Genomic DNA, 25,487 nt, shown 5'->3' with positions numbered 1-25,487 from the left:
GCAAGACTTAATCAAAATCAAGATCTAGACTAAATCAGATTTTTTTGGTTTGCATGCACGCTTGATGCAGCCAGCACGCCTAAATTCAAACCTAAATCTGTCTACGAGCTGAGACATGGTACAATAAAAACAGTCCCCGCTCCTCATTTTCTAAAGACTATACTCGCAAATATCTTGAGGTATTTTTGTGGATACATTGGCATGAATTGATGCGCTATATAGCATATATGCACGCGCCCTGCACAAAAATACCACGACACCGAACTATACAAAATTTCCTGGGACGCACAGAGCTAAAAATTCGCACTGCTGCCCAAGTAAAAGAGAAGCTTGATCGCCACAATGAGGCTCACACATCAAGGAGGCCACAAGGCATGGCTGTGCATGTTGCCTGGACATAAATGCTTCAACTGTGGTATATGACGTGACCAATCACGCGCTTCCATACCTCAATAAGGACCAGTCTGACCTCATCCCTTGCATGAGAATTCACGCAGCCGCCTTTCGGTCTTTCTTTTGCAGTTACAAAAAGACACAGCTAATATTTGTGTCCTATCCTAGCAACCGAGCTCGCCAGCAGATGCACAACAACTTGTCATCGTTGGAGGTTCCCCCCAGCAGGGCAGGAGTGCAGGTGACCTTCAGTCGAGCTATGCTGCGCAGCGATCAGGCGTCTTGCAGCACATCGGGCAGAAGGGTGTCAGCTTCACGCCGGGTGGAGGGGCCGGGCACATGGTGGTACAGGACGGCCATTCCCACGAGCGCTAGGAAGATCTCGATCGTGGCTGGAAGCCTCAGTGCGCTGGAGTACAGGCCCGCCCCCGCCAACTTCTTTGCTGCTGCCACAAACTGCGTCTTCTCTTGAATGCCAACCTGCGCACATGTGAACACATATCACCCTTCGCCCCTGCAACCAGTGAAGTAAGACTCCCCTCCTTCCCACCATCAGTCCTCTTGCACACAAATGAAATCTACAGCCTACTTTGCAGGTTCCTGTTAATCTTGATCACCAGCTGCCATCTCATCCGGAGGCATCTGTCATCATGGAGGTCAATTTCAGAGCAGCACAGCAAGTTTACCGCCATGGTGGCAAGGCCCATGATGAAGGTGGCCCTGCCCAGGAACGTGTGCCAGGGGGCCAGAGCTTCACGGTTGGACTTGGAGAATGTTGGATAGAGGAATGCAGTGAAGCCCAAAATCGCCTGCAAGACATGTCACACATCATCAAACCTGTTGTACCATCACTTGTGGCCATTTATACCAGGCACTTTGGGTAGGATGCATAATTCAGGCCGCCTGGGAGGCTTACCTGTAGCCCAAGAAGGATCAGTGTGAAGATGCCCAGGTATGAATGTGCTGAGTACAGGTTGGGGATCGGCAGGGGCTTCTTTAAGTTGTGCGACTGAAAGGCAGCAATCACGCCCAGCAAAGCGGCCACCACTGCAATGATCTGCAACAGGGCGTGGAGGAGCTTTCTCTGACCCCTGCGCATGGATGCAGGTCAGCACAAGCACAGCTCTACATTGCTGATCAGGTACATTAGCGCTAAGCAACTTCCAAGATGGGTAGGTAGATGGATCCACATGTTCATTCCCCGTCACACCAGCCTTGCAATTAGAGATGCTTGACATCTCCACCTGTCCAGGTTGGAGGCCACGGGTGCCCGGTAGGCTATGACTGCCTCGCCCATGAGCACTGGGAAGGCCAGGGTCATGAGTAGAGGGTGCCAGTTGAAGATCACTCCGGTGTCATTCACTAGAAGATTGATCTGCAATGCATCAAGTCACCACGTGAAAGGCCAGGGCTGCAGACATGATGCGGTACTCTGAACATGGCTGTCAACATGCAGAAATATGATGCTGTGAGTTGAGGGTGCACTCGCTCACCCGCTTTGGAGAAAATGCCACACCACCAAGGTCATGTAGCACCCAGACGGCAACGAGTATAAGTGTGACTACCTGCAATACCCTGCAGGATGGACAACCGCATGATCACCAGGAAAATACTGGCCATTACGTCATGGAATTTGGAATGTGTAGCCTGGCATGGAGCACTGGACAGGGACCTTCTCTGCCCTACTGAGTGCACATTATCACATCATACGCAATACTTGTCACAATTTCTATGGTTGACCAGGTCAGACATTGAAAAACCTCAAGAAAGACAAACCTTGTGAAGATAGAGAAGGCTCTGGGTGCAGGTGGTCCCAGCCAAAACACTGGACCATTTTCAGACATGTCTGAGGGCCTTGTGGTATTGTAAAGGGAACTCCGGAGTCAATAGAGGCGATAAAGCAATCTGGATTTCGTACGTTTTCCCAGAACAGGCTCTACATCACCATCACCAAACGACTTTTATCTGCAAAAGCTTCTTCTCCACTGGAGGGCTCCAACTTAGCAGCACACTTTTGATAAAGATCTTAGTCTTCCCCAAATGATCTGTGCAGTGTAATCACTGAGCTGGACGAGAAAGCCTCTGACAAATTCCACGACATGCAGAAGGAACGCCTCTGATCGCCTTGACATTTCTTGCATGCCATGTTGGTGGAAGCTGCATCTCAACATTGACTCTTCTCACCGCATACAACCTCGATTGAAAGGAAAAGCACGTCTTGGCAAAACCCTCTTGTATGTGTTTAGCAGAAAAGGCATCCGAAGAAGTTGCCAAAAGCTGCATGGTCGACACTCATGTAACGCGCCTTTCAGGTAAACTGAGTGATCTCCCCGTTTCGCAGGAATTTTGCTGCCTAAAATTTTACATGTGACGAAGAAACATGCTTGCAAAGGATCAAGGTTCTCTTTGCTTCTCTTATGCTTCTGTTGGAAAATTGAAGGAGGACCTCATGACTTGAACATCAACATACCTGGGTGCTGTGAGCAGGTGATCACTGACGAGGACATTTACTAGTAGCCAATGGCGCCTGTTCCTTCGGTAAGTGGACTTCACATCTGCATGTACTGTTTGTTGCATGGTCTGGTATACACAGATTGCTCTTTGCAACTAAAGTGGTCCACTTGACATCCGTATCACAGTCTCTGCTGCTGTGGTATGTGTTCAGGGAGCGGACAAGGACGTTTTCCTGGGTTACGGAAACATCGTAGGCTTCCTCATTGCAGTTCACGTGGTCGCCTTCCTGTTCTGGCTTTACATGCTGGCGCGTGGAGGCAACAGGCCCTCAAGAAAGGTGGCGACAGACTGAGGGTGGCGATATTGCACAAAGCAACACAGCAGTGACCAGGAGAGCAGGCGCTGTGAGCTTGATCATACAGCTTCCAGGCATAAGAAGTAGAGCTCCAGCCTATTGTCCCTTTCGGGCAGCACACAAGCTCCTTCAGGCAGCAGGAAAAGACACACGCTGGAAAGAGAGACTCTGCTGCAGAAGAGAGCTGTGACGCAAGGGATCTTTGAAGCAACATGGCGTAGCCCACAGAAACATGTTGGCGTTCATCGAGCACAACACCACTCATGAGCACAAGCAGCTGCTGCACAGGGGGTTCCACTTGGTTGAGCACCAGCACTCCCCACATGCGCTGCATGGGGCAGGAGCCCTGATAGCCATTCTGATGGTGGTGCACTTTGTGGCCATCGGGTTCCTAATTTACCTTTTCTTGAGGACTAGTGACACAGCGCCATCCGCCAAAAGGCGCGCTGTCAGGCCAAAGGAGGCAGAGCGTGTCGTGCAGCCACCGCCCCGCCCAATCAGATGTGTCGCCGATGGCCCCAGTGCAGCTGTGCTGTGGCAGAGGTAGCTGTCCGACCATTAAACCTGCTGAATGAGCAGCGCAGCTCCTGCAACATTAGAATGATGATGAGGAAGAGGACAGTGAGATCGGAGTGCGAGCTAGTTGGCAAGTGCATGGGCTCCTGGGCTTTCAGACTGGCAGGTGATATTTTAGTACCGTATATTTGCATGAAGTTTGGGAGAAGAATATAAAGTCTGTGAGCCTGGGCTTCATTGTGAAATTGGTTGGTCCCAAGTGACATGAGAAGTACGAGCTCGTGGATCAGCTCGTGCACTTCGCTGCATGTGTCGCTGAAAAGGAATTTAAGGATTTCCAGCCTGGTGACCTTGTACTCTATGCATACGTGTATTACATATTTGTGAGCTTGCTGGCCAAACCTAGCTGAGCTGGAACTTTGCGATTGCGACCATCATGTACAGGTCTGGGGAAGTGCCACAAGGCAAATGGTCTCTGCAGCCAAAGAGCTGCTTATAATAGCACAGATGTAAACTTTGTACGTCTTGGGACATCACATGTTCATTAGTGCACTGGCTGCTGTGGCTGCTGCTAAATTTCCTGGGTTAGATTTTGCTTCCAAAACCGCCTTCACACGCTTTGTGCTCTTGAGATGAGATGAGATGAGATCATCATGCAAGCTTCAGTGTAGATTTGGAGACTTTGACGACTTTATTGTGTCAGGGAGGCAAGGCTGCGCAAAGCCTTCCATCAGTCAATCTCACCTAGGTACCTCTAAACTGGCAGGATCCGAACAGGTCAACAAAGTTCAAGCACCAAAACAGAAAAAAATGCAAACTCCCAGCTCAAACGCGTAGTTATGCATCCCGAGCTGTCTACTGTTCAATTGCACAGCTCATTCATTGGGCAGTCTGCATTCAGATGGTGCGCAGGCTTGTCCGCAGCTGAGAACTTCTTGGCCAGCTCGCCGTAGTATGCTGAATGGATGTTGCCATACAATGCCGTGCCATGCTCCGCCAGCAGCGAAGTGAGGTATGACAGCACCAGAGATGTCTTCTTGTATGGAATCTGCATGCAACCAGATATGTGTCAGTGCACCCTGCAGGTGGTACTTGAAGCAATGCACGCAGGTGGCTGCATGCTTAACTATCACTGCAGGGAGCAGATGCAAAGTCTGCATGCTCAAAATTCAGTGCAGTCCGCAGTTGCAAAGGTGGAAGGACAGAAGGAGGGCGCACCTCTTCGCTGCGCTCCTTCCAGACGGTGTCCCGGTTGAAGCACTTGTACTTGCTGCACAGCTTCTGCATGTTCTTGAGGGGCACGGTTGACTGGATGTACAGCAGCGACCCCGGCTTCACCTTCAGCTTCCTCTCCAGCACCTCAGCAGTCTGCGCCTCATCCACCTGCGATACAGAGACGTTGATTTCAACAGGTGCTTGACGTGAAGCGATCTACTCTCTATCAGATGCAAGACTCCTGGGCATTCCACCGTCCAGCCTCATATGAAAAAGCAGCGCTCATGATTGAGAAGTTGGGCTCACCCAGCACTGGTAGTTGTTGTTGAAAAGGGCAGAGCTCAGGTCATTTCGGTCCTTTGCTGCAGCGCAGTGCTCCTCCCAATCTGCCTCAATGCGCACATGCACGCTCACAAACTCCTTTGTCCCGAACTGGCGCGCTACCTCCTCCAGCATCTTCTGCGCCTCGCGCGCGTACACATCTGCATGCATGCACCGACCAGGTCACACCTTGAATTACATTTCTGAAGAGTCTGCCTGGGCGCTCGCAGATTTATAGGAGTTCCTGACGAGCCAGTGCCAAGTGCTTGGCTCGTCACTCTGCAAGATAGTCTCAACATGGCTGGCACTTGTGGGCACCTGACACCTGCAATGCTGAAAGGTCTCTCCATACAGGACCTGCATTCTGAATGAGCTCGCTACAGCCGAATGTGTTATTGCCGATGCAGCACGTCAGATGCAATGCAGCACATGAGATGCACACGAGCACATGAGACGCACGGCAGCCATGACATTCACAGGAGCGCATGACATTAACAGGAGCGCATGAGACGCACGGCAGCGCATTTAATGCACAGCTGCGCATAAGATGCACAGGAGCACATGACATGCACAGCTGCACATGACATGCACCGTGAGATACAATGCAGCACATGAGACGCGCAGCTGCACATGTGACGCACAGCAGCCATGAGATGCACAGCTGCTTAAGAGATGCACGGCAGGGGATGAAATGCATGAGATGCACAAGCGCAGCAGTGCAGACGCGCACCGGAGGGCTTGAGCGCCTGGCGGAGGCTGTCGGGCGGCCAGAACTGGGGTTGATCAGCGCCGTCGATGGTGAAGAAAGTGGAAGCTCCGCTGAGGCAGATGACGCCGTACTCCTGAGCCCACGCGCGGTGCGTCGCCTTGTTCACTGCCTGCGGCGCCTTCTCGCTCAGCTGCTGCTGCAGCATGCATGCAGGCGTCCTGTCTGCCGGCAGCTCCCACGCGATCTCAGCACCTGCGCTGACAAACTCATTTCGTTCCTTGTGATGAAGCCTTGACTTCAGGGACTGCGCGTCCAGAATTTGGGTGATTTCCGCTTTGCTTTTTATGTGTGCTCATTTCTGCTTGTTGTCTCTGCTTGTCATGGGGACCCCTTCCTGGTGGTTTTCTGATGTCCTCCTATCTGCAAGCGTGCTGGCTGACACGTCCAGCTGCTCAGTGTTGCTCTGGGCTCTTTGAAAGAAGAGTGCTTCTGGACAGATGATCCCAAAGGGGTGTATCTGCTTGGCCTTCTTCTTCTTTCTGTAAACCATCACCTCAGAACATCGCATTGTGAGCTCCTGCATGTGAGAAGGACACAATGAAAGTACAACAGAGGAAAGCACCAGGGCAGGAGCAGGGGCGGGCCTCACCGTACTCCTTGGCGAAAGTTTCAAAGTGCTCAGCGTTGTAGAAGTGGTTGAAGGGCAGTATGAGCAGGTAACTGGGCTCGTGCTCCGCCCACCACTGCACCATGGGGGGCACCACAAAGATGTACCCATGCCTCTTGGCAGCCTCCAGTCCCTTCAGCACGCTCAGCTGAGCGTTCACGATCCCCTTGCCAAATGGCTCTGCACCCCACAGAAACACAACCGCCATTCAACACCTCAGGACCATAGCATCCAGATGAGCCTCACACCTGCAGCATGACATCAAGGCAAGGATGCAAAGTCAAGCCTGGCTCCGTATTGGGCGAATCAGCAACATGTAAGACATAATTCCTTTGACCTATTCATGTGTGTCATCAAGCCACCTTTCGATGAAGGGGCTCAAGCGCAAGAGTGGCACAGCAAGCGGATGGCGTTAGGACGCACGGACTACAAAGTAGGTATTCCCATCGGCGCTTCTAAGGCGCCCATCGGCGACAGCAACAGACTTATGTGACCCGTGCAAATCTCGATGGGGCTCCCTGGCCTTTGCCGAGCCCACTGCAAGCGTGCACAGCAGCACTGCCACGATAGTGGTCCTCCAAAGTTGAGCCATTCTGCGAGTGTTCATGTACTCCCTTTATTGTCTACCCACCACCAACAGATCCTGTGATCAACCTGTGCACTGAACAAGCATGTTCTGACTGTGCTATCAGGCCAGAGTTGTGGAGTCATCGGAGGTTCAGTGGTATATACATCAGTGATGAAACAATGCACTGCCTTGATTCGATGATTCAAACGATTATACAAAGTGTTGGAAAGATAGTACAGGCATCAACGAGCTAGCGTATTCCTGTTTCACCCACCTTGCGATCGTGGGACAATGGGGTTCGTTAAGATTAGGTTTATCAATACTTCTCCTGTAGCTCCGTTTCGCCTGTCTGCCGGCTGAGAGGAGAACAAACGGGCCCACAGATCTTGTCCTATGTTTTCCGGAACTACCCTCAGCTCATTTCCGAGCTACCACGCGTCAGGCGCAGCACCATTTTACGATCTCATGCATATCAAGCCCCTCTGTCACCTGTTGAAGTTTCAGGCGGTGATCCGACTACGAGAAAACAAAATCCTAGCAGGCTTCGTCTCGGAGCTGGACGCTGACCAGTCTCCTGTGCCGTTCTCCTGTCTGTAACCTAATCAGGCTCTAGTCATTCCCAAAACGCCGTCAAGCGCGTGGGAGCCGAGAAGCTTCTGTCACACGCAAACAAAATCTCAGAAAATCAGCAGCCTCGCCCCAAAATTTATTGCTCAGCTCCTGCTTCGTGCCAAGCCTGACGTCCTTTGCGCCCGAGCATCATCAGGTGAGAGTGCTCTGTCCTCCTGTGCGCGGGTTTGTCAGCAGAATCTGTCCTACAAGACAGGTGCTCCTGAGGCGGCTGACATGCATGGTTGGCCTTATACCCTATGTACAGTGATGTGCAAGTGGTTTTGGTGATCATGTTGGAGGTCTGTGTGGGTTTATGGTCAAGGGTGCCTTGGCGGTAGCTTTTGACCCAGATTGTCTTTTCCCACTGCTGTTGCTTCTCGATTCCCTGCCAGGTTGTAATTGAGAGCATTTTTGTAGCTAGTTAGCCCGACGGTGTGGCTCATCAGTGTTGGCCCGCCGATTTGACGGGAGGACGTGGAGCAGAGGTTTTCCTCTAATCTTGGCTTTTTGTCCTCAGAGGTTGTCTTGGCACTGGTTTGTCGTTCTGGACGTTATAACGGTATCTGGTAAATATGGCGGTCCGCTTTTAAAGGCGGCCGTGGTCGTCGAAGAGCTTTCTTGCGGATCACTTTTGAACAGTTTAGTCAGGCACTTTTCTGCTGGTGCCTGTCGATTTTGCTGGAAATTGTTGTGTTTGAGAAGTAGCATTGATGCATCATTCGCTTGCCTTCCGTTTTGTATGGTAGCTTTCTTCTTTCTTCTTTTCAACACTTTATGGGCAGTATAGATTTTAAATAAGGTTGGAAGGCTCTTGAAGCACATTGAAAACTGATCATATGTGTGCTTTGTGCAGATTTGTTTTGCAGAGCTATCGACAAGCTTGAAAGATGCAGATCTTCGTCAAGTAAGTTCCAAGTGCTGCGTGGCTCAGTTCAAAGTGTTTTGTGGCTCACTCACGTCTTGCGCAGTATCGCTGGCTTGATTTGCTCACTGTGATTACCTGTTGTGACACATTCTGTGTTCTTTATGAGCTCATATATTTCTTCCCGTCTGCAGGACCCTGACCGGCAAGACCATCACTCTGGAGGTGGAGTCTTCGGACACCATTGAGAATGTGAAGAGCAAGATCCAGGACAAGGAGGGCATCCCCCCTGACCAGCAGCGCCTGATCTTTGCCGGCAAGCAGCTCGAGGATGGCCGCACTCTGGCTGACTACAACATCCAGAAGGAGTCCACCCTGCACTTGGTGCTGCGTCTGCGTGGAGGCATGCAGATCTTCGTCAAGTGCGTGTCTGTTTCTCTGCTCATGATTTGTGTCTGCTGATGTCGTTGCTGTGGTGTACGGTTTGTCGGGTTTACTGTCATCCCTCTGGAACATGTTCTGACATGTCGTTGCTCCTGCCTGCAGGACCCTGACCGGCAAGACTATCACTCTGGAGGTGGAGTCTTCAGACACCATCGAGAACGTGAAGAGCAAGATTCAGGACAAGGAGGGCATCCCCCCTGACCAGCAGCGCCTGATCTTTGCCGGCAAGCAGCTCGAGGATGGCCGCACTCTGGCTGACTACAACATCCAGAAGGAGTCTACCCTGCACTTGGTGCTGCGTCTGCGTGGAGGCATGCAGATCTTCGTCAAGTGCGTGTCTGTTTCTCTGCTCATGATTTGTGTCTGCTGATGTTGTTGCTGTGGTGTACTGTTTGTCGGGTTTACTGTCATCCCTCTCGAGCACGTTTTGACATGTCTTTGCTCCTGCCTGCAGGACCCTGACCGGCAAGACTATCACTCTGGAGGTGGAGTCTTCAGACACCATCGAGAACGTGAAGAGCAAGATCCAGGACAAGGAGGGCATCCCCCCTGACCAGCAGCGCCTGATCTTTGCCGGCAAGCAGCTCGAGGATGGCCGCACTCTGGCTGACTACAACATCCAGAAGGAGTCCACCCTGCACTTGGTGCTGCGTCTGCGTGGAGGCATGCAGATCTTCGTCAAGTGCGTGTCTGTTTCTCTGCTCATGATTTGTGTCTGCTGATGTCGTTGCTGTGGTGTACGGTTTGTCGGGTTTACTGTCATCCCTCTGGAACATGTTCTGACATGTCGTTGCTCCTGCCTGCAGGACCCTGACCGGCAAGACTATCACTCTGGAGGTGGAGTCTTCAGACACCATCGAGAACGTGAAGAGCAAGATCCAGGACAAGGAGGGCATCCCCCCTGACCAGCAGCGCCTGATCTTTGCCGGCAAGCAGCTCGAGGATGGCCGCACTCTGGCTGACTACAACATCCAGAAGGAGTCCACCCTGCACTTGGTGCTGCGTCTGCGTGGCGGATTCTGATGTGTAAATCATCAGATTGCATGCATACTCTGCGGTATGTTTAGTGCATGGCTATGGCTTGTTGGTGGGAAAAACTGATTGCGGAGGTTGATTTTCTGCTTTCATGGCTTGGCATATTGTAGCGTTTGTATTACATTTTGGTAGTTGGCTCTTCAGCTATGTAGCATATGCCTGAGCAATCTTGTAGTGTAAATTAGATGTCATCTTTGGATAAGTCTTCATCTACTCGTATCATAATCAGTTGCCTCCTGTTGTACATGTGGTAGCGATCAGCAATGTAGACAAATGTCAACGTCTCGGTCCACTGCAAGCCGAGCGATGTCAGTGACATGTCATGTCACTAAACACAGCCTGGATCCAGGAACCCTCTCTCCTCCCGGACCCAGGAGGGTCCTCCTGTTTGCGCTGCCACTGCTCAGCCTTTCGAAAGGAATTCCCTCAATGAAGACAAGATCATTCATAAAGAATTCTTGGTGGTTTGTGCACCAGTTCTTCCGTTGCGGCGCTTTTAATGTACTCCATTCTATACTTGATCACTCCGCTGTGCATTGCGGGATTCACTGTTCTCTTTCCAGACTTCACCGCCCTCATAGAGCTCCTTCTTCCATATGGGAACAGTGGCTTTCAGCTCATCGATGGCCCAGTGGCACGCCTGTACCCCGGGACAGAAAGGTTGCGCATGCAATAGCACAATAGACTGAAACATGGAGGCGAAGCAACAGTACCTTGGAACAACACCTTGGTTTGAGAGGTGTGCCTACCTCCAGAGCTTCCCTCCTGTGTGCTGATGAGACTGCAATGATAACACTCGGCTCCCCAACACCGACATGTCCAATCCGATGTGCCACAGCCATCTTCTTCAAGTCCCACTTATCGTGCGCTTTTCTGCAAATTACCTGTTGGGTTCCCACATCGCTCAAGGAGTGAGAAGCTAGTGCTGATGAAAGACTCATGGGACATAGGGATTGTCGAGGTCTGCCTACTCTTGCATGCATTCACCTGCATCTCCTTTTCAGCCATCGGAACGTAAGCTTCATATGACAGGCTCAAGACTTTCTTCCCATCAAAGTTGTCACGTGTCACCCCCATGAAAGTGGCGATCGCGCCAGATCCATTGTCCTCCACAAAGCCTACATACTTATTTAGCTCAAGGGGATCGGGCAGGACTTCCACAAACATTGTGGAAGCCATGAATGCACTGCCAACAACAATGACGTTTACGCCAGTGCAAAGGTTTTGCACGTCAGAAGCTTGATCGGGAACGAGGGTCTTGCTGATCACGAGGATCAAGCAAAGAGCATCTCATGAAATTCAGGCTGTGCAGCTCAGGCCTACATTGATAAGGGTGTGTTTGTGCTCTTACTTCATCAGATACAAATTATACTGGAGATTGGTCCAGAATGCCTTCTCTGTTGCCGAATGGAGTCCAAGTGCCATGTCGGTGTCGGAGTTCTCCACTTCACCGACCCCTGATCTCGGCGGCCAAGCTGCTGCTTCATTCTGCACCTTGCTGCAATGTAAGAAATTTTAGGATTGTGGGAAAGAAAGAATAATAAGATGGCGAAGAAAGGTGGCAGGAGAAAGGCTGGAGGGCCGCCTGCGGATTTATACGAAGCAGATGATTATGACCTGGTGCCTGACGAAGAGAAACATGCGGGTCAACGCTATGATGTAAGTTTTCAGAGATATTCAATCTTGTTGTATGATTTCGGATATTTATGTCCAGTTGAAATGTGTTAAAACCTGGTTAGTAAAACACTAAGCCAGTTATTTACTTAAACAGTGTCACCTGTCAGACACTGCAACGATCAAACGTATAGAAAACGATATATAATGAAGTCTATAACACTATCTTGCTTATTGCGCGATACTCGCCCGACATTGACTTCCCTTCTGCACTTGGGGTGTAGGTGGTGGAAAACTACGAGTACGAGCTGCCCTCAGACTTTGAGGATGAGGAAATTGATGAGGAAGCTGCTTTCACAGAGGAGGACAAGAAGCTGTATGCTGACTGGAATCTTGACGGGGGAAAGGGCAAGGGGAAGGGGAAGGGCAAGGACAAAGCAAAGGCCGCGAGCCCTGACCTGCTCGAGAGCGAAGAGAGTGATGTAGACGAAGAGGAGTACAACACAGATGACTTCTCGGAGCCGGTGAGGCCTTTGCATGCTGGCTGATGACCCCTGACAAGCACAAACAAATGCTGGAGGGGTAAAATCTAGCAGTCAGCTGGTGATAACCCCCACAAGAAGCTTGCTTCCTATAGATTGCATGCAGAGCAGCTCAACTGTCTGGCTGCAGCATTTGAGATCGTGCAAAGACCCGAGCATTGTTTGTGGTGTACGGCAGGAGGAGGGCGCAGCGGAGGGCGCAGCTGCCGAGCCAGAAGAAGCTGAGGGTGCCTTCTCAGAGGACGAGGAGGAAGAGCAGGAGCAGTCAGAGGACGAAGACCGACATCAGCGCATGCTTGCTGATGTCAGCGCTGCAGTCGCCGGCAGCGGCCCCCGGGGGGCGGAGCGCCGCAGGGCCACCACATTGCTGAACGAGGTCTACCCAGAGTCTGAGTACAACCTGCAGCCCGCCGTGGCATCTGCAGGTAAGCCCCAGACTTGAGCCAGACATGGCATGTTGCATCTGTACAGGCTTTGTTCTCCCAATTTGGAAGATTAAAGAGCTGGCATGGTTATTGCTATGGACAGGATCTGAGTGTGATGCTTGCATCTAATTCCAAGAGTGGGGGTGTATTAATGGACATGACATATGAGGTTGGGCATGCAGGGGATGCTGGGGGAGAGCTGCGCTTCAGCGACATGGTGGAGGCTCTGGGTACGGACAGGGCCAAGCTGGGCGCCGCGCGCAAGAGGCTGGAGCGACTTGACAAGCGCTTGCAACCTGTGGCAGCGCCCCTCCCGCCCGTTGTTGCCAACCGCGTGCAGCGTCAGGCCGGGTGCGCCCACGCATTCACACCTACTGCATCCAACACTGAGCATCACTGTTTCTTGAAAGCATCGTTACCGTTAAGCATGCGGCCTTGATGTACTCAATATATAGTGCTCTTTTTTGTCAACCTGACTGCGATTGACAGATCAGACAAAGCCAATATACCCAGCATAGTAATCTCTGGGGGGCAGTGCAAGGAGACGAAGTCATCAAGTATGGGTGGCAGGCTGCATCCATCCTGGCTGGTCGATGATGGGGAGAGGGAGGATGTCTGCTGCACCACACGACTGTCAGGACATGCAGGTCTGACTGGGGTTGCCTAGTGGCAAGCCCTTTCAATGATCAGCTCGCTTAGCATGTAATCACCTGTGCAATGCAGGTACGAGGAGACGGCGAAGGACGTGACCAAGTGGCAGAGCATCGTCAAGGCGAATCGGGAGGCGGCCACGCTGAAATTTGCGACCGGTCGCGAGGATGTGCAGCGCACCAGCACCACGGCCGCGCTGACGGCCAAGTTTGCGCCGGCGCGCGATTTCGAGCGGGAGATTGCCGTCATGCTGGAGGCGGCCGGCGCGCACAACGAGCAGGCCGTGGCCGAGGCCGAGGAGGCCCTCGCTCTCAAGGTGGAGCCTGGCTCGACTTTTAACTTCCCCACAAAATATAATTTATTCTGCTCATCGTGAAGTCACTGATGGGCATGCATGCATAGCTAGGCCAGTTCCTCTTCATGGCTGCCCGGTTCTCTGTGGCATGGTGGGTAGATCAGAAAGAGTCTCGCATCTTGCTGGATGCTGTGTGAGCAGCACAACCAAAGGAGCAAAATTCCTCAGACATCTCAACCCTGAAACACTCTGTGGTAGAAATGAGAATCCCGTTGCAATTTCTATGCTTCAAGATTATGGATGGTAAAGCCACTGCGCGGGTTTGCTGATGAGTCAGCATCGGCGCATGCGCAGGCTCAGAGTGTGGAGGAGGCAAAGTCGCGGAGAGAGCGGCTGGCCAAGATGCGCAGTCTGCTGTTCCACCAGGAGATCAAGCTCAAGCACCTCGCCAGGATCAAGTCCAAGGACTACCACCGCCGAGCCCAGCGCGCCGCCAAAACCAAGGTGCTTCTGCTACCTGCCTCCCTGATGCGCAAGAAGGGAGTTGGACCCCTGACTTTACGATGATCAGGCACATTAACTTACCTGCTGAGATATGTGCTCCTTCCTTCTGTTGCATTAGGCGCAGTGCAAAAGCAGTTCTTCTTTCTGGAACCCCTGCATGGTCTCTATAGCTGCTCTGGACCTGACTTTGCATGAGCGGGCCGCTATCAAATTCAGCCTCAAGAAAGCAGTGCAGATTGAGTGAGAATTAGGCTGAGAAGATATGATGCTAATATCAATGTGTGTTCTGGCCAGGCTAAGAAGGCGGGGGACCTGGGGGACAACGAGCAGCTGCGCCTGGCGGCGGAGGATGCAGAATTCACGCGCGCCAAGGAGCGCCTGACGCTCAAGCACAGAAACACCAGCAAGTGGGCACGTCGCGCGCTCAAGCGCGGCATCAACATCACCGACGAAGGTGCGCCCCCTTCCCCTACCCACAAAGAATCCCCCCCCACAGCAACATTGTTGCTTGGCACTGTACGTATGACAATAACAACGATTTATTGATCCCCCTGCCGACCACACGAGAGGCATGACAGTCACCTGTTCTGAACATGGGCCTAACGTGCTCATGTGGAGGCCTGTGCTGCCTCTCATTCAAGCACAAGTCATGACCTCGGAATGTGCTTGAGATATAGTATGAAATAGTGGCGCAAAAGCCAAGTGCTGAGATTTGCAGCTCGGTGTTTCAGGGACGCAGGATGCAATTGCGGAGCAGCTGCGGCTGGGGCAGGAGCTGCGGCGCAAGGTGGAGCGGCCAGACACAGAGTCGGAGGATGAGTCAGGCAGCAGCGCCACCGATGCATCCGACGACGAAGAGGAAGCTGCGGAGGGCGCCGAGGCCCGGCCGCACAGCAGGCGCGCCGCAGCCAAGATGAAGGTTGCCGCCCTCGACATCATCAATGGTGCGTCTCACTGTTATGAACAGGCATGCTGTCTGCAACGTTGTTCAGCAATGCTAAGTTGTCTTTTTGATGTATATTACGGCCACAGGAGATCATTAACCAGGTGTGCTGGGAGGCTTGCTGTGTCTTGAAGTGTTCAGAAGGGATGCCTGGAAATTTGTCAGCAGTGCAGGCGGGAGCATGCTAGGGTGATACAGTTGGGGAGGCCATGCTGACGGGTGTGAGCTGCTGTGCGCAGGGGGTGGCGAGGAGGGGGAGCAGCCGACCAAGGGACTCTTCGGGCTTCCGTTCATGCGGCGAGCGCAGGAGCGGCGGCGCGCGCAGGCGCAGGCCGACGCGGCCGCCATGCTGCGCGAGCTGGAGGCGGCCGATGCGCGTGCCGGTGCCGGCTCAGATGGCGAGGATGACTGGACCGCAGCGGAGCCTGCCGAGCGCAGCGGCCGGTTGCGCTTTGGATCCGGCCGGCAGCAGCCACAGGATCAGGTGCAGATGCACTGCCTTTGTTGTTCTTGCACGCATTATCAAGCATCTGGAGGATGGCAAGCCCTATTGTCTGTCCAAAACGTTCATGATTGCGCATCTACCAGCATCTTGCACCTCTGACGCTGCCAGTGGGATTGAGGTGGTTGTTTGTCATCCAGGAGTCCGATGAGGCAAGCAGCGACGCGGAAGTGTCCGATGAGGACGAGGATGCTGATGCAAAGGCGGAGCGGATGGGGCGGCGGCTGGCCGGCACAGATCAGGGCGCGCAGCCGTCCACATCCGGCAGGCAGGCGGCCGAGGCTCGGGTGCGCGCCGCGGTCTCCGAGGGCCAAGGGGTGCGCGCCAAACGCAAAGGGACGCGCAGCGAGGCCGGCACCACGGAGCCTGATGAGGCAGGAGACAGCAGGGTGTGCATCACTGAAGGGCCGGTCGCGGTGCAAAGCGATGAACAGGTCAGCCGCAGGCGCACGAGGTCAGCGAGCCAGCAGCAGCCAGCAGACGTGGACGACATTGGTGGGGAGGCTGCACTGGTGGCGAGTGGGGTCAACGGTGGCAGCAGGGATGTCTTTGCCGCAGTGGCGAGGCAGCAGCGAGAGCAGCTCCTGGCTGCGCAGCCTGGTGCGATGCCACATCACAATAGCCTTTCCGAGAGGAATCTTGTTCGTATATCTCAGCTGAAGCCCACTTGTATAGTATTCTGTCCGCACAGGTTTGAGATCAGCTCAAAGAGGTTCATAGGCTCACACATGAAGGTTTGTGCAGGTGCCAAGAAGAATGAAAAGGCAGCCAAGACTATGAGCACTGGCAAGGTGAGCGTGGGACCCAAGCCAGCACAGGAAGCAGCGGCAGACGCCAGAGAGGCTGCGCAGGCCGCAAGCAGGGGCGAGGCAGACTTTATGCCCGAGAAGGAGTTCAAGGGGCCGCGAGAGGGTTACATCTTCCAGAAAGGCGCTCAGGGCCTTGGATACTACCTTGACAGGTGCTTCCCTGCTTTTGGGCTTTTTTCTCTTCTTCACCATCTTCTTTGTAGCATCTTGGCTGAATCGAAACACATGATGCTTCAAATGGGCCATCATCATTTGACTTTTCCAATGCTGGGAAATTTTCTTAAAGGCCCATGATGAATCTCTCTGGTCGCACAGGTCCTCCAAGCAGCCGTCCACAAACGGAGGACTGGGGACAGGGAGAAGGAAGAGCGCAGAGGACAGGCCCCTGGCCAACGGGCACACCGCAGATGCTGTCGAGGACGAGGACATGATACCCATCAGGGTGGGCACGGAACTGAGTCAGCGCGAGCTCATCGCGCGCGCATTCGCTGGGGACGATGTGCAGGCAGAGTTTGCCGAGGAAAAGGTGCTCACCCGCATCGAATTGTGTGCATGCTTTCTCGCTGCCCTGGAAAAGTGTGCAGATATCAGAAACTCTCAGCCATGGAGTGAACCTTTTGAACGATCTGTAAGGAGGGCGATGATGCCAGCTGATTTACCAGAAGGATGGCAGCTTGCAGATGAGGTTGCTTGCAGCGCCGCATCTTGCTGGCTGCAATCTGCCGTTGGGCTCATTCGTCCGGCAGCAATATGATGACACTAAGCAAGTGTGCATGCAGGCGCGCGAGGCGGAGGCAGAGGCGCCACCAGCGGATGCGCCTTCTCTGCTGCCCGGTTGGGGCGCATGGGCGGGGCAGCAGCGCACCCCTGGCTGGATGGCCAAAGCCCAGGACAAGGCTGTCAGGTGAGCCGACCCACACCCTTCTGCAGTCCACTGAAACTTGAGCCATATGATATGGGTTGCAAGCCGGCCATTGATGAGTCTCTGCTTGCTGTCCTCAATCACAGACTGTGGTCAAGAATGTTGCTATTAAGACGCGTAAGGGATAATTCATGCATGCTGTCCTGTACTGTGTGCAAAGCGTGAGTCTGCATATTGCTATTCAATTTGAGCGCTAAAAGCGATTCCTTGTAATACTCCGACACGTCAAATTGCAAGCGCCAGCGGTCCTGTCTAGATTGGGTGGTGTGGGTGAGCGAGGGAGCTGTTGTGAGGGAGCTGCTGTGTTGACATGCAGCCATCGCACCTTGGAATGGCATGAGGGATCATCATGAAATTGCCTTGCCTCTGAGTTAGTGCGCATCACAATTTTATTTACACGCTGTGCCTGCTAGAGGGAATGTGCGTCTGCAGACAAACTGCAGGTTGAGGCTGCCCCATATTCTACCCCTTGATGGACTCGCCAGATCCAAGCAAAGTCCAATGTGCGCAGGAATCGGCAGGATGCGATTGGCAAACGCAAGGATGCACGGCTGGCGGCGGTGATAATAACGGAGCGCTACGACAAGAAGGCGGCCAAGTATGCGACGCCGTCGGTGCCATTCCCTTTCGGGTCCAAGGACGTCTACGAGCGCAGCATCCGCCAGCCGCTCGGCCGCGACTTCAATACAGACTCCTCCTTCAGGTGCGCGCACATTCCCAGCCCACACAAACATCCAGTGCGGATGTCCTTCCAAGGGAGTATTGTATGAAGGAAGACCCTTTTACAATCTCCTTGGTCCTTTGATTGACGCTCGTCAGAATCGCTTACCCTGGGGGCGTAGATGAAAAGTGCTGTTGCACGTACTCTATCCCTGCGGGCCCCATGCAGAAGATGAGTACTTTTATACATCCTTTTGTGCCCGGGCAGCACTCTGTTTGTTTTGGGACAGCAAGCTGTTCAGCAGTTGCAAATTGTGGTGTGAGGAAAGCACGCGGTGGCATTGGCTGAGTTGTGCCTTGCATGCCTTCAGGGACATGACGCGGCCCAAGATCCTGAAGACGCCAGGCGTTGTGATCAAGCCCTTGAAGTACAGCAAAGGAGTAGAGAAGGAAGCAGCCAGCCAGCCCACCAGCAATGCCAAGCGCAAGAGCATTGCTGTCGTGTCCAATGGCCGGAGGAAGCAATCCAAGAAGTGATGCAGAGTGTCTGTGAACGGGGGACCGTCCATGTGACAGGGACGCACTCAAGCTACAGGCATGCGAGCTTGTGTGCTTGTGTCCATGTATTAAAGCTTGCATGAGTGTCTTGAAGCCAAAGTTGAATCCCTCGTTCTAAACTTGAAGCAGGCTGTCCCATACTGAGTCACTAGCATGAATTTGTGCAAGGAAAAGTTTGGCTGTCCCAGCGCTGCACTGCTGGTCACACTGTATGCTCTGACACATGTGCAAATTCGCCTTCACCCTCCGGTATCCATGCCCTGCATGTCACATTCTGGGTTTGCAAGAAAAAATTCACAATAAAATATCTGAGAGACTCAAGTAGTGTACACAACAGCAGAGATTTTTATCAGTATGGGATACTGCACGATATATTCATCACCTTCGTCGTTCGTAAAGGAAAATTTCATTCCCCTTAAAGAACAAGCCTGCTGCCTGTGCAACATACATCACAATATTGCCCCAAGAGATTCTAGCAAATCAAGCAGAATATGTGGCATTGTTTGATTACGATTAAATTAGCGCAGTAGAAAGGTAAAGCGATCCAACACCTTGATGACTTGATGCCCCCAAGGAAGCAGTCCTTGCTACAGCCGCACCAAAGTTGACCTTAATCACCCCCTATGCGGAGAGCAAAACGGCATCCAGTTACGTCACGAGTATGGTCGGCCTGGTGGAGGACGACAGCTTTGAGAGCAGAGCTCTTGCGCGCTACAAATGTCTGGGGGAAGACACAGGTCCCCTGCTGACTGCCAGGCTGTGCCAGACAACATGCTTGGAGGCGTCTGTGCAGACATGTTTGCTACACATCGTTCAGCATTACGAGTACAGGACAAGTTTACAGTAACTCATCCAATTAGTACTAACTTGATGGTTCCCTGCTTGTGCAGATCACATTGGGGGAGGCGGCGAGCAATTCTGCCTTCTATGTGGCTTTCCTGGTGGCTTTGAATTCCATTTGCCAAAGGGAAGGCCTCAACACGGGTGCCACGGTCACTCCAACAGGAAGACAGCAGGTGCAGGTGCCATCGACCTTGGGAACCGCTGATTATAATCAATATGTGATCCTGCACGTTCTTGCCCAAATAGAAAGACCTGGGAGAAGGACCTTGATCCAGACAATCTGTGATCGCAGGCTCCCACTCACTTGGGCTTATTCCGCGATATCAGGTGGATTCAACAAAATAGCCCAGTTGGGGAAGGCAAGAGGGAACATTTGCTCAAATTTCTTCTCTGTGTCAGCGTGGAGGCAGCTTATCACGACTGAAACCTCTGCATCAAACACTACGTCGACCAGGTGTGCGTCCTGCCCTTCTGTTGACCTGGTGCACTCTGGCGTCATGTGGCTGCTTCAGTGGATAAAGTCAAGTGTGCATCTAGATCTGCAGGTGTCCACATACCTGGACGCATATGAAAGCTGGCATGGCTTCTTGACGGGCTTTGACAGCACCGTAATCTTCTGGCGCATGCCCGAGCAGCAGAATTTGCTGCGCTGCACCAGAGCTTTCCACAGCACAGCCACAGACCCCACCATCATAATGCTGCTGTACCACATGGTGCACAGGGAGCAAGAGATGCAGGATACGCACGGCAAGCCCCAGCGCACAAAGCAGACAATGTATACTGTTTTTGAGGCGCATGAAAACCCACACCTTAGGTCAGGCGGCTGTTCACTGCGAGTTTTCCCTCCTCAGCGGTCCTCTAGGAGACTGGCATCCTCTGTTTCAAGAACGTGACCGGCCCGCACGAAGATGACGGAGAGCGAGGTGCTACGCTTGGAGAAGGAAGAGGTGCCGGAGAGGAAGCGCAGGAACGACAAGGATCGTGAACCGAGGGCTGGGAAGAGGCAGCGACAAAAGGCAAAACGACAAAGCGCTGAGTTGACCAGCAGCAGCGGCAGCCGACTTCTTGACCCGTCTCTGGTGCCCATCGATGAGCTGAACCTCAGCATGGCCCTCGCCCACACAGAAAGCAGTCCATTTATGCTTGGTTGGTGCGCTTCTGTCAATGCCCTTCTGCGCATGCAGGTTCTCCCAGCATTTCATGGAAGAGACTGTCTCCCATATTCGGCGATACAGCATTTTGTTTGCTCGTAGGTACATGAATGTGGAGTGCGCCATCAAGGCAGGGGATGTGGACAAGTGCGACGTGGCGCCCTACTTCCGGGGACCCTCTTTTCTGGAGAGGCTGGCCGACCTGGACTGTGTGGTGGATCTGCTGGAGCTAGGACGGACCTGGGGCGGTGGCAGCATCTTCCTGGCAGCGGCTCATGTCAAGGGTCGGCAGAGGTAAAAGTTGGGAACACTGCTGAGCAGACTCTTGCGTGACTGCGACATTGCATTTAAAATGAGCCAGACAGTGCCCTGTTATGAAGGTTGTCGTACTGTGCTATGTTGCCAACCATGATGAGCGGCTGCCAAGTAGAGTGGTACGCACATGAACCCCATCAAAAATGCCTTTGTATTTCAACCTCAATTGCTATGTGAATTCGCTGGTGCTCCGAAGTGCTTTCTACACTTCGATCTGGATTTGGGCAGGCTACAAAACGTGGACGCACATTGGTGAGCACCCCCGTGAGGGCCGCCAACATCATCGTGAGGCCCGATGAGACAAATGCCTTAATTGCGAGCGGGCAAAGACGATAGAGAGTGCAGATGCTGCTGAGGAGCGCGAGCAGTTTGATATCCTGCTCACAGGTGAATGATATGCGTTAGCAGATGAGAATGTGCCAAACTTTGGAAGAGAGCAAGATGTCGCAGAGTGGCACAGACTCGAATCGGAATTGGGGGAATCATTATTTTATTCTGGCGCTCGCATGAGCAGCCAGCGGTGCTGCATACTTGCAGCCCTTCGCCAGGTCAGCAGAGGCTCCCACAATCATGCAGCTGTTGCACTACATGGTCCACAGAGCATACCAGATGCAGCGGGATCATGGCACACCACAACGCACAGTGCACCTTAAGTGAATTCTCTTCTTGCTTGATGATTTGACTTGCATGCCATCTGATCTGGTCTAGCATTCAAGCAGGCATCGATGGATGCCCTTGTTGCAAGGCACGCTCAGGAATGGGTGCTGGACTTTAGGTGGCGTGGCTTCACGAAGCTTCTTGTCTAAGCAGGGCTTTGTCCTGCGGTGTGCGCAGTCTCCTGTGGATTGCGGATCTTCGTTGTAGCGTTCTTACCAACCCTTCACCTCCTCATAGGATAGGCTTGAGCCCTGTGTTCTGGCTTTCATCAAATATTTCCCAGCGCTGTGCCATCGGTGTTCGTGACATCAGGATATTTGGTGGGGATGACATACCTCTCGTTCCATAATTTGAAATTCTCAATCCTTTTTCTTCTATATAGGGACTGCGCTGTGACCCATTAACAAACAATGTATTCCAATCCTTTGGTTTTGCAAGGAAGCTCAAGAGCACTCTATGCTTTTGTGAGCGTGTAACCAAGGCAATTGCAAATGCTGTGAGGGTGTCATGTTTGTGTTTGCATTTTTTTTTCCATTGCAGCAAATCTGCACTGCAGGTGCACCACGTGGGCTCCAAAATGTTCTCAACACGGGCTGTTGGAAGGCAATACTGAAACTAACTATACCACTGCCAGGCCCAAACATTTCTGATGTTTGAAATGATTCATTCAGCTATTCACAGTCGCAGCATGGACAACCCTTAGTGACCTGACACCCCATGTTCTGCTTGACTATGACGTTCATTCTGCCGGCTATGGACAGTGGACTGCTTACAACTCACATTGCTGAGCATTGCCTCACCTAGGCCACCAGGTGTCTTATACACACGGCATCATCTTCATGCATGAAGTAGTAGAGCTTCAACCTGCTCAGTTCACACACACGTGTGGAATGTAATGACTTGGCTTCAAATTTTTGGCAGAATTTCTTTCACTCCCTTGCAGCAATTTTATGGCCAGTGGCATGCGTTGTAAAGAGATCGGGCACCTAGAGAGTGATTCCTTGCCTGCCAGAGGGACTCCACACACTGTGAACCTTTTTTTGGGAGCGGTCTCCTCTTCATCACTTCGATCGATATACCTTCCGAATTGCTCCTGATCTGGAACGGAGTTGTACACCTCCCTTTTGCGGTACTCCTCCATCTGCTGTGGCGTTGGATCTGTCAGCAACACTTGTGTGAGAAGCAGCTGCAGAAGGATTGAGGCAGACACAGAGTGGGAAGAAATTTTGCCGATTCAACCACATACTTGGGCCAATGACGAGAATGTTTCGGCTCTCGAGTCTCTTTCGGTTCTTCGAGTAATGTTTATTCCAGAAGTCTTCTTCCGGATCCTGAACACACAGTCAGGCAAGGCATCCAAAAGCTGCACTTGTGAGCGACTAGGGCCTTTAGAAAATAACAGATTTTCATCTATTTGGAGTAACTTACACTTGTGGGCTCCGTGATGAAATCCTTGAGCTTCTGGATTCGCTGTCTGAGAGACCCACCCGTCATTGGAGGTCGATGGATACTGGTGGAATTTTAGCAAAATACAAGACTTCCAAATTTCCGAAACGCTTGGATTCCGAGGGAGAACTTCCTGACTCGTCTGCGGGAAGGCACTGTTGTTTGAACAAACAACGTTGATTCTTGGGACCCGCATGTCCTTACTAGTGAGTACCCCTATATATACCCTACGTATATATATAGGGCTACTGCACGTGCTTCTGCTGCAGGGCTTGCAGCAAGAGCTGATCTAGGACCTATCGTACTGTTGTTCATGCAAGGTACTAGACTCGTGTACTGTGCACGGCACAGATGTCTGTGCTCTGCCCAAAATACTGCAGATCGCATGGTTTTGCCATGAGTATTGGGTCATGTGTCAGTGTCCTGATGGTCATACCAACTTGTCTTGAGCCATTCTGAGAGTGTGCTGCAATGAATCATCCGATCCCTGAAGGTGTGTGAACGCAACAATGTCCTTGGACGATAAATCTTGCCCATCTACGAAGGGATCAACTTTCATCCAGTGATGGTCTCCTTGGGCTTCTTACTTGCATACCGACAATTTACGATTTGCAGGTTCTGTTGCCAGAGCTGACAACGAATCTTACAGTAAAATACAAGGCGACAACTATATCACACAGGGGTGCACTGTTCCCAGCCACGACGGGTGCCGCATTAGCAGCAAGATTGACCACGAACAAGGAAATAACGGCACTGTAGCACAACCTACAAGACCAGTTGTCGTTGTCAAGGCTAGCCCTTGCAGTCTCCGCTACTTGACAGTTCCTTTGACATCAAAGAAGATGATGCCAAGTCCAAAAGTGATGAAGCTCAAAGAGGTAAGCTGAAACATATCTGTGACACTGCCATGCCATTGCAAATGGACACCTTCCAGCACAGGGCTATTCTAGCATCACCTGAAAGTTTTCCCAGGTGTGGTCTAAGAGCTGTGAATTTGGCAATGGGAAGACTCTTTTGTCTTGACATTTCTTTCGTTTTCTGCAGGAATCATATGCACTGATATCCAAGCTACGGTGGTCGGATGCACAGCGGCTACTGACGCCCTATACCGATGAGGTTGGGAACCCCAAGTCAGTGACACCCAAGCAGTTGCAGGACTTGCAGGCACTGGTCCTCGCGCATCTGGGTGGAACCCTGCTGTGATGTTGCCTGATGAATTGACAAGATGTCTGGCTGGCATTGCATATGCAAACCTGCTGAATGAGAGTGTCTGACAAAACTGCATTTAGGGGACACTTGTCCTGAGAATAATCCCAGAAGCTGATGCGGTACAAAATCACATCAGAATTGCGCATGTGCAGCTGCAGCAGCTGAAGTCTGTAAAAGTTGCTATTGTCACCACCTTGCAATAAAGCCTGTCGTGATCAGGGCTGCTGGCACATGGGGCTAGAAGAACTAGAGCAGGTACCACAGGTGTTGCCATAGTTGCACGACACCTGGCACATGTCCACATTTTGACCAGCCGTGTCGTGCAACTATGGTTGTTGCAGCTTCACTGAGTAGCTTTGTCTATTTATACAGGTTCTAGACAGAATCAGATGCTACTAAATCTTCATTCAAGCTCAGTGTGCTTACTCTCCATAGGTAGGTACTCCTCGGAGGACTCAGGAAGGCCACTTACTTGCAAACACATTACGTCCCGCCTCTGCCCTTAATCAGCCGCACACATCATCGTCCTTGGATTCAGGTGTTTCCCACATGTAGATCATGCCCCAGCCTGCACCCATATGTGTCAGGCAACCAGCAGCTAGCTGCTCAGCCTGGAAATACCTCTATGGCATATGGAATTCTTGTGCTGCACAGAGATGACTAAGTACCAATTGCTAAAATTTCCATATCACGTCAATTCCCTCTCTCTTCTCTCTGAGCCTCAAAGAAACAAAGTCGAGAAATTTCTTTAAAGTACCTAGTTTGGGACGTTAGCTTGGGTCTAGACATATCTGCGGACATACTGCTGGCTGCCGTGCTTTGTAAATGGTCAGGCTGCTAGGCATTGTATTATTTTTGTCTGTTCAAATGCTCCTGCATTGCTCCACATCATGTCAGGCTGCCCTCCAGCGATTATTTCCTGCCGCTCCACCATGGTTTTTTCCCTTGCCTGCTCTTGATATCCTGCACCTCCATCTATACTCTGCTGCCTTTCCACTGGGATTGGCCCTCCGTATCACTTCTGCTCCGGCCCAGGAATTGACTGCATTCGCGGCCACGCTGCTTGCCGCCTGGGGCTGACCTCACGCCTGCCTGTGTGCCCCTAACCCTCACCTAGCCACACTCAAGGCTTGTATGCAAGTATGCAGTAAGGTCATCTAGTGCTCCTGGGCCGGGGAATCATTTTGTTGTTGTTGCATGACATGCACTTGCGAGGCAGCCCTTCCTTCTATCTCCTGGCGCCCGCTCTGCCTTGTCTGCATACCTCTGGAACAGATTGCGTGATTGTGA

The 25,487-nt window shown here is 52.2% G+C and overlaps 10 protein-coding genes across 10 annotated transcripts; 6 read left to right on the top strand and 4 right to left on the bottom strand.

The window, feature by feature from the left end:
* Positions 1-666: 666 nt before the first annotated feature.
* Positions 667-2,237, bottom strand: COCSUDRAFT_44519 (cytochrome b561; the record flags this gene model as incomplete). Its single annotated transcript, XM_005644166.1, has 6 exons — positions 667-873; positions 1,080-1,202; positions 1,310-1,484; positions 1,638-1,768; positions 1,887-1,968; positions 2,170-2,237. 6 exons carry the CDS (start codon positions 2,235-2,237, stop codon positions 667-669), a joined length of 786 nt encoding a protein of 261 aa, XP_005644223.1.
* A 676-nt stretch (positions 2,238-2,913) lies between these two features.
* On the top strand, positions 2,914-3,199 carry COCSUDRAFT_58417 (hypothetical protein; the record flags this gene model as incomplete). The annotated part of the gene is made up of 2 exons (XM_005644165.1): positions 2,914-2,931; positions 3,059-3,199. The coding sequence occupies 2 exons, from the start codon at positions 2,914-2,916 to the stop codon at positions 3,197-3,199; spliced, it is 159 nt and encodes a 52-aa protein (XP_005644222.1).
* A 1,199-nt stretch (positions 3,200-4,398) lies between these two features.
* Positions 4,399-7,710, bottom strand: COCSUDRAFT_54581 (hypothetical protein). Its single transcript, XM_005644164.1, has 7 exons — positions 7,473-7,710; positions 7,054-7,284; positions 6,613-6,810; positions 5,985-6,215; positions 5,240-5,415; positions 4,937-5,101; positions 4,399-4,766 (listed from the first exon to the last, which is right to left on the bottom strand). Exons 2-7 carry the CDS (start codon positions 7,235-7,237, stop codon positions 4,581-4,583), a joined length of 1,140 nt encoding a protein of 379 aa, XP_005644221.1. The 5' UTR covers positions 7,238-7,284; positions 7,473-7,710; the 3' UTR covers positions 4,399-4,580.
* A 987-nt stretch (positions 7,711-8,697) lies between these two features.
* COCSUDRAFT_38114 (polyubiquitin) lies at positions 8,698-10,139 on the top strand (the record flags this gene model as incomplete). Its single annotated transcript, XM_005644163.1, has 5 exons — positions 8,698-8,714; positions 8,867-9,094; positions 9,219-9,446; positions 9,571-9,798; positions 9,923-10,139. The coding sequence occupies 5 exons, from the start codon at positions 8,698-8,700 to the stop codon at positions 10,137-10,139; spliced, it is 918 nt and encodes a 305-aa protein (XP_005644220.1).
* A 523-nt stretch (positions 10,140-10,662) lies between these two features.
* On the bottom strand, positions 10,663-11,318 carry COCSUDRAFT_38113 (Molybdopterin biosynthesis MoaE; the record flags this gene model as incomplete). Its single annotated transcript, XM_005644162.1, has 3 exons — positions 10,663-10,791; positions 10,901-11,035; positions 11,139-11,318. The coding sequence occupies 3 exons, from the start codon at positions 11,316-11,318 to the stop codon at positions 10,663-10,665; spliced, it is 444 nt and encodes a 147-aa protein (XP_005644219.1).
* A 734-nt stretch (positions 11,319-12,052) lies between these two features.
* On the top strand, positions 12,053-18,555 carry COCSUDRAFT_19326 (hypothetical protein; the record flags this gene model as incomplete). The annotated part of the gene is made up of 9 exons (XM_005644161.1): positions 12,053-12,247; positions 12,684-12,732; positions 12,915-13,030; positions 13,463-13,699; positions 14,033-14,182; positions 16,813-16,962; positions 17,216-17,340; positions 18,014-18,061; positions 18,390-18,555. Coding segments are annotated over 9 exons (1,236 nt in total), but the record flags the coding sequence as incomplete, so codon positions are not given.
* Positions 18,556-19,237: 682 nt separating this feature from the next.
* On the top strand, positions 19,238-20,868 carry COCSUDRAFT_58413 (hypothetical protein; the record flags this gene model as incomplete). Its single annotated transcript, XM_005644160.1, has 5 exons — positions 19,238-19,363; positions 19,467-19,598; positions 19,965-20,132; positions 20,328-20,569; positions 20,673-20,868. The coding sequence occupies 5 exons, from the start codon at positions 19,238-19,240 to the stop codon at positions 20,866-20,868; spliced, it is 864 nt and encodes a 287-aa protein (XP_005644217.1).
* A 1,205-nt stretch (positions 20,869-22,073) lies between these two features.
* On the bottom strand, positions 22,074-23,135 carry COCSUDRAFT_34205 (hypothetical protein). The gene is made up of 4 exons (XM_005644159.1): positions 22,971-23,135; positions 22,789-22,873; positions 22,548-22,700; positions 22,074-22,406 (listed from the first exon to the last, which is right to left on the bottom strand). Exons 1-4 carry the CDS (start codon positions 23,034-23,036, stop codon positions 22,402-22,404), a joined length of 309 nt encoding a protein of 102 aa, XP_005644216.1. The 5' UTR covers positions 23,037-23,135; the 3' UTR covers positions 22,074-22,401.
* A 168-nt stretch (positions 23,136-23,303) lies between these two features.
* Positions 23,304-24,385, top strand: COCSUDRAFT_54579 (hypothetical protein). The gene is made up of 3 exons (XM_005644158.1): positions 23,304-23,481; positions 23,604-23,866; positions 24,033-24,385. The coding sequence occupies exons 1-3, from the start codon at positions 23,460-23,462 to the stop codon at positions 24,189-24,191; spliced, it is 444 nt and encodes a 147-aa protein (XP_005644215.1). The 5' UTR covers positions 23,304-23,459; the 3' UTR covers positions 24,192-24,385.
* A 164-nt stretch (positions 24,386-24,549) lies between these two features.
* COCSUDRAFT_34203 (hypothetical protein) lies at positions 24,550-25,423 on the top strand. The gene has a single exon (XM_005644157.1). It carries the CDS (start codon positions 25,065-25,067, stop codon positions 25,275-25,277), a length of 213 nt encoding a protein of 70 aa, XP_005644214.1. The 5' UTR covers positions 24,550-25,064; the 3' UTR covers positions 25,278-25,423.
* The last annotated feature ends 64 nt before the right edge of the window (positions 25,424-25,487 follow it).

This window comes from Coccomyxa subellipsoidea (genome assembly GCF_000258705.1).
Source record: "Coccomyxa subellipsoidea C-169, whole genome shotgun sequence".
In the NCBI taxonomy this organism is placed as follows: domain Eukaryota; kingdom Viridiplantae; phylum Chlorophyta; class Trebouxiophyceae; family Coccomyxaceae; genus Coccomyxa; species Coccomyxa subellipsoidea.
Note: the sequence above shows the minus strand (reverse complement) of the source record. Positions and strands in the feature narration are given on the sequence as shown.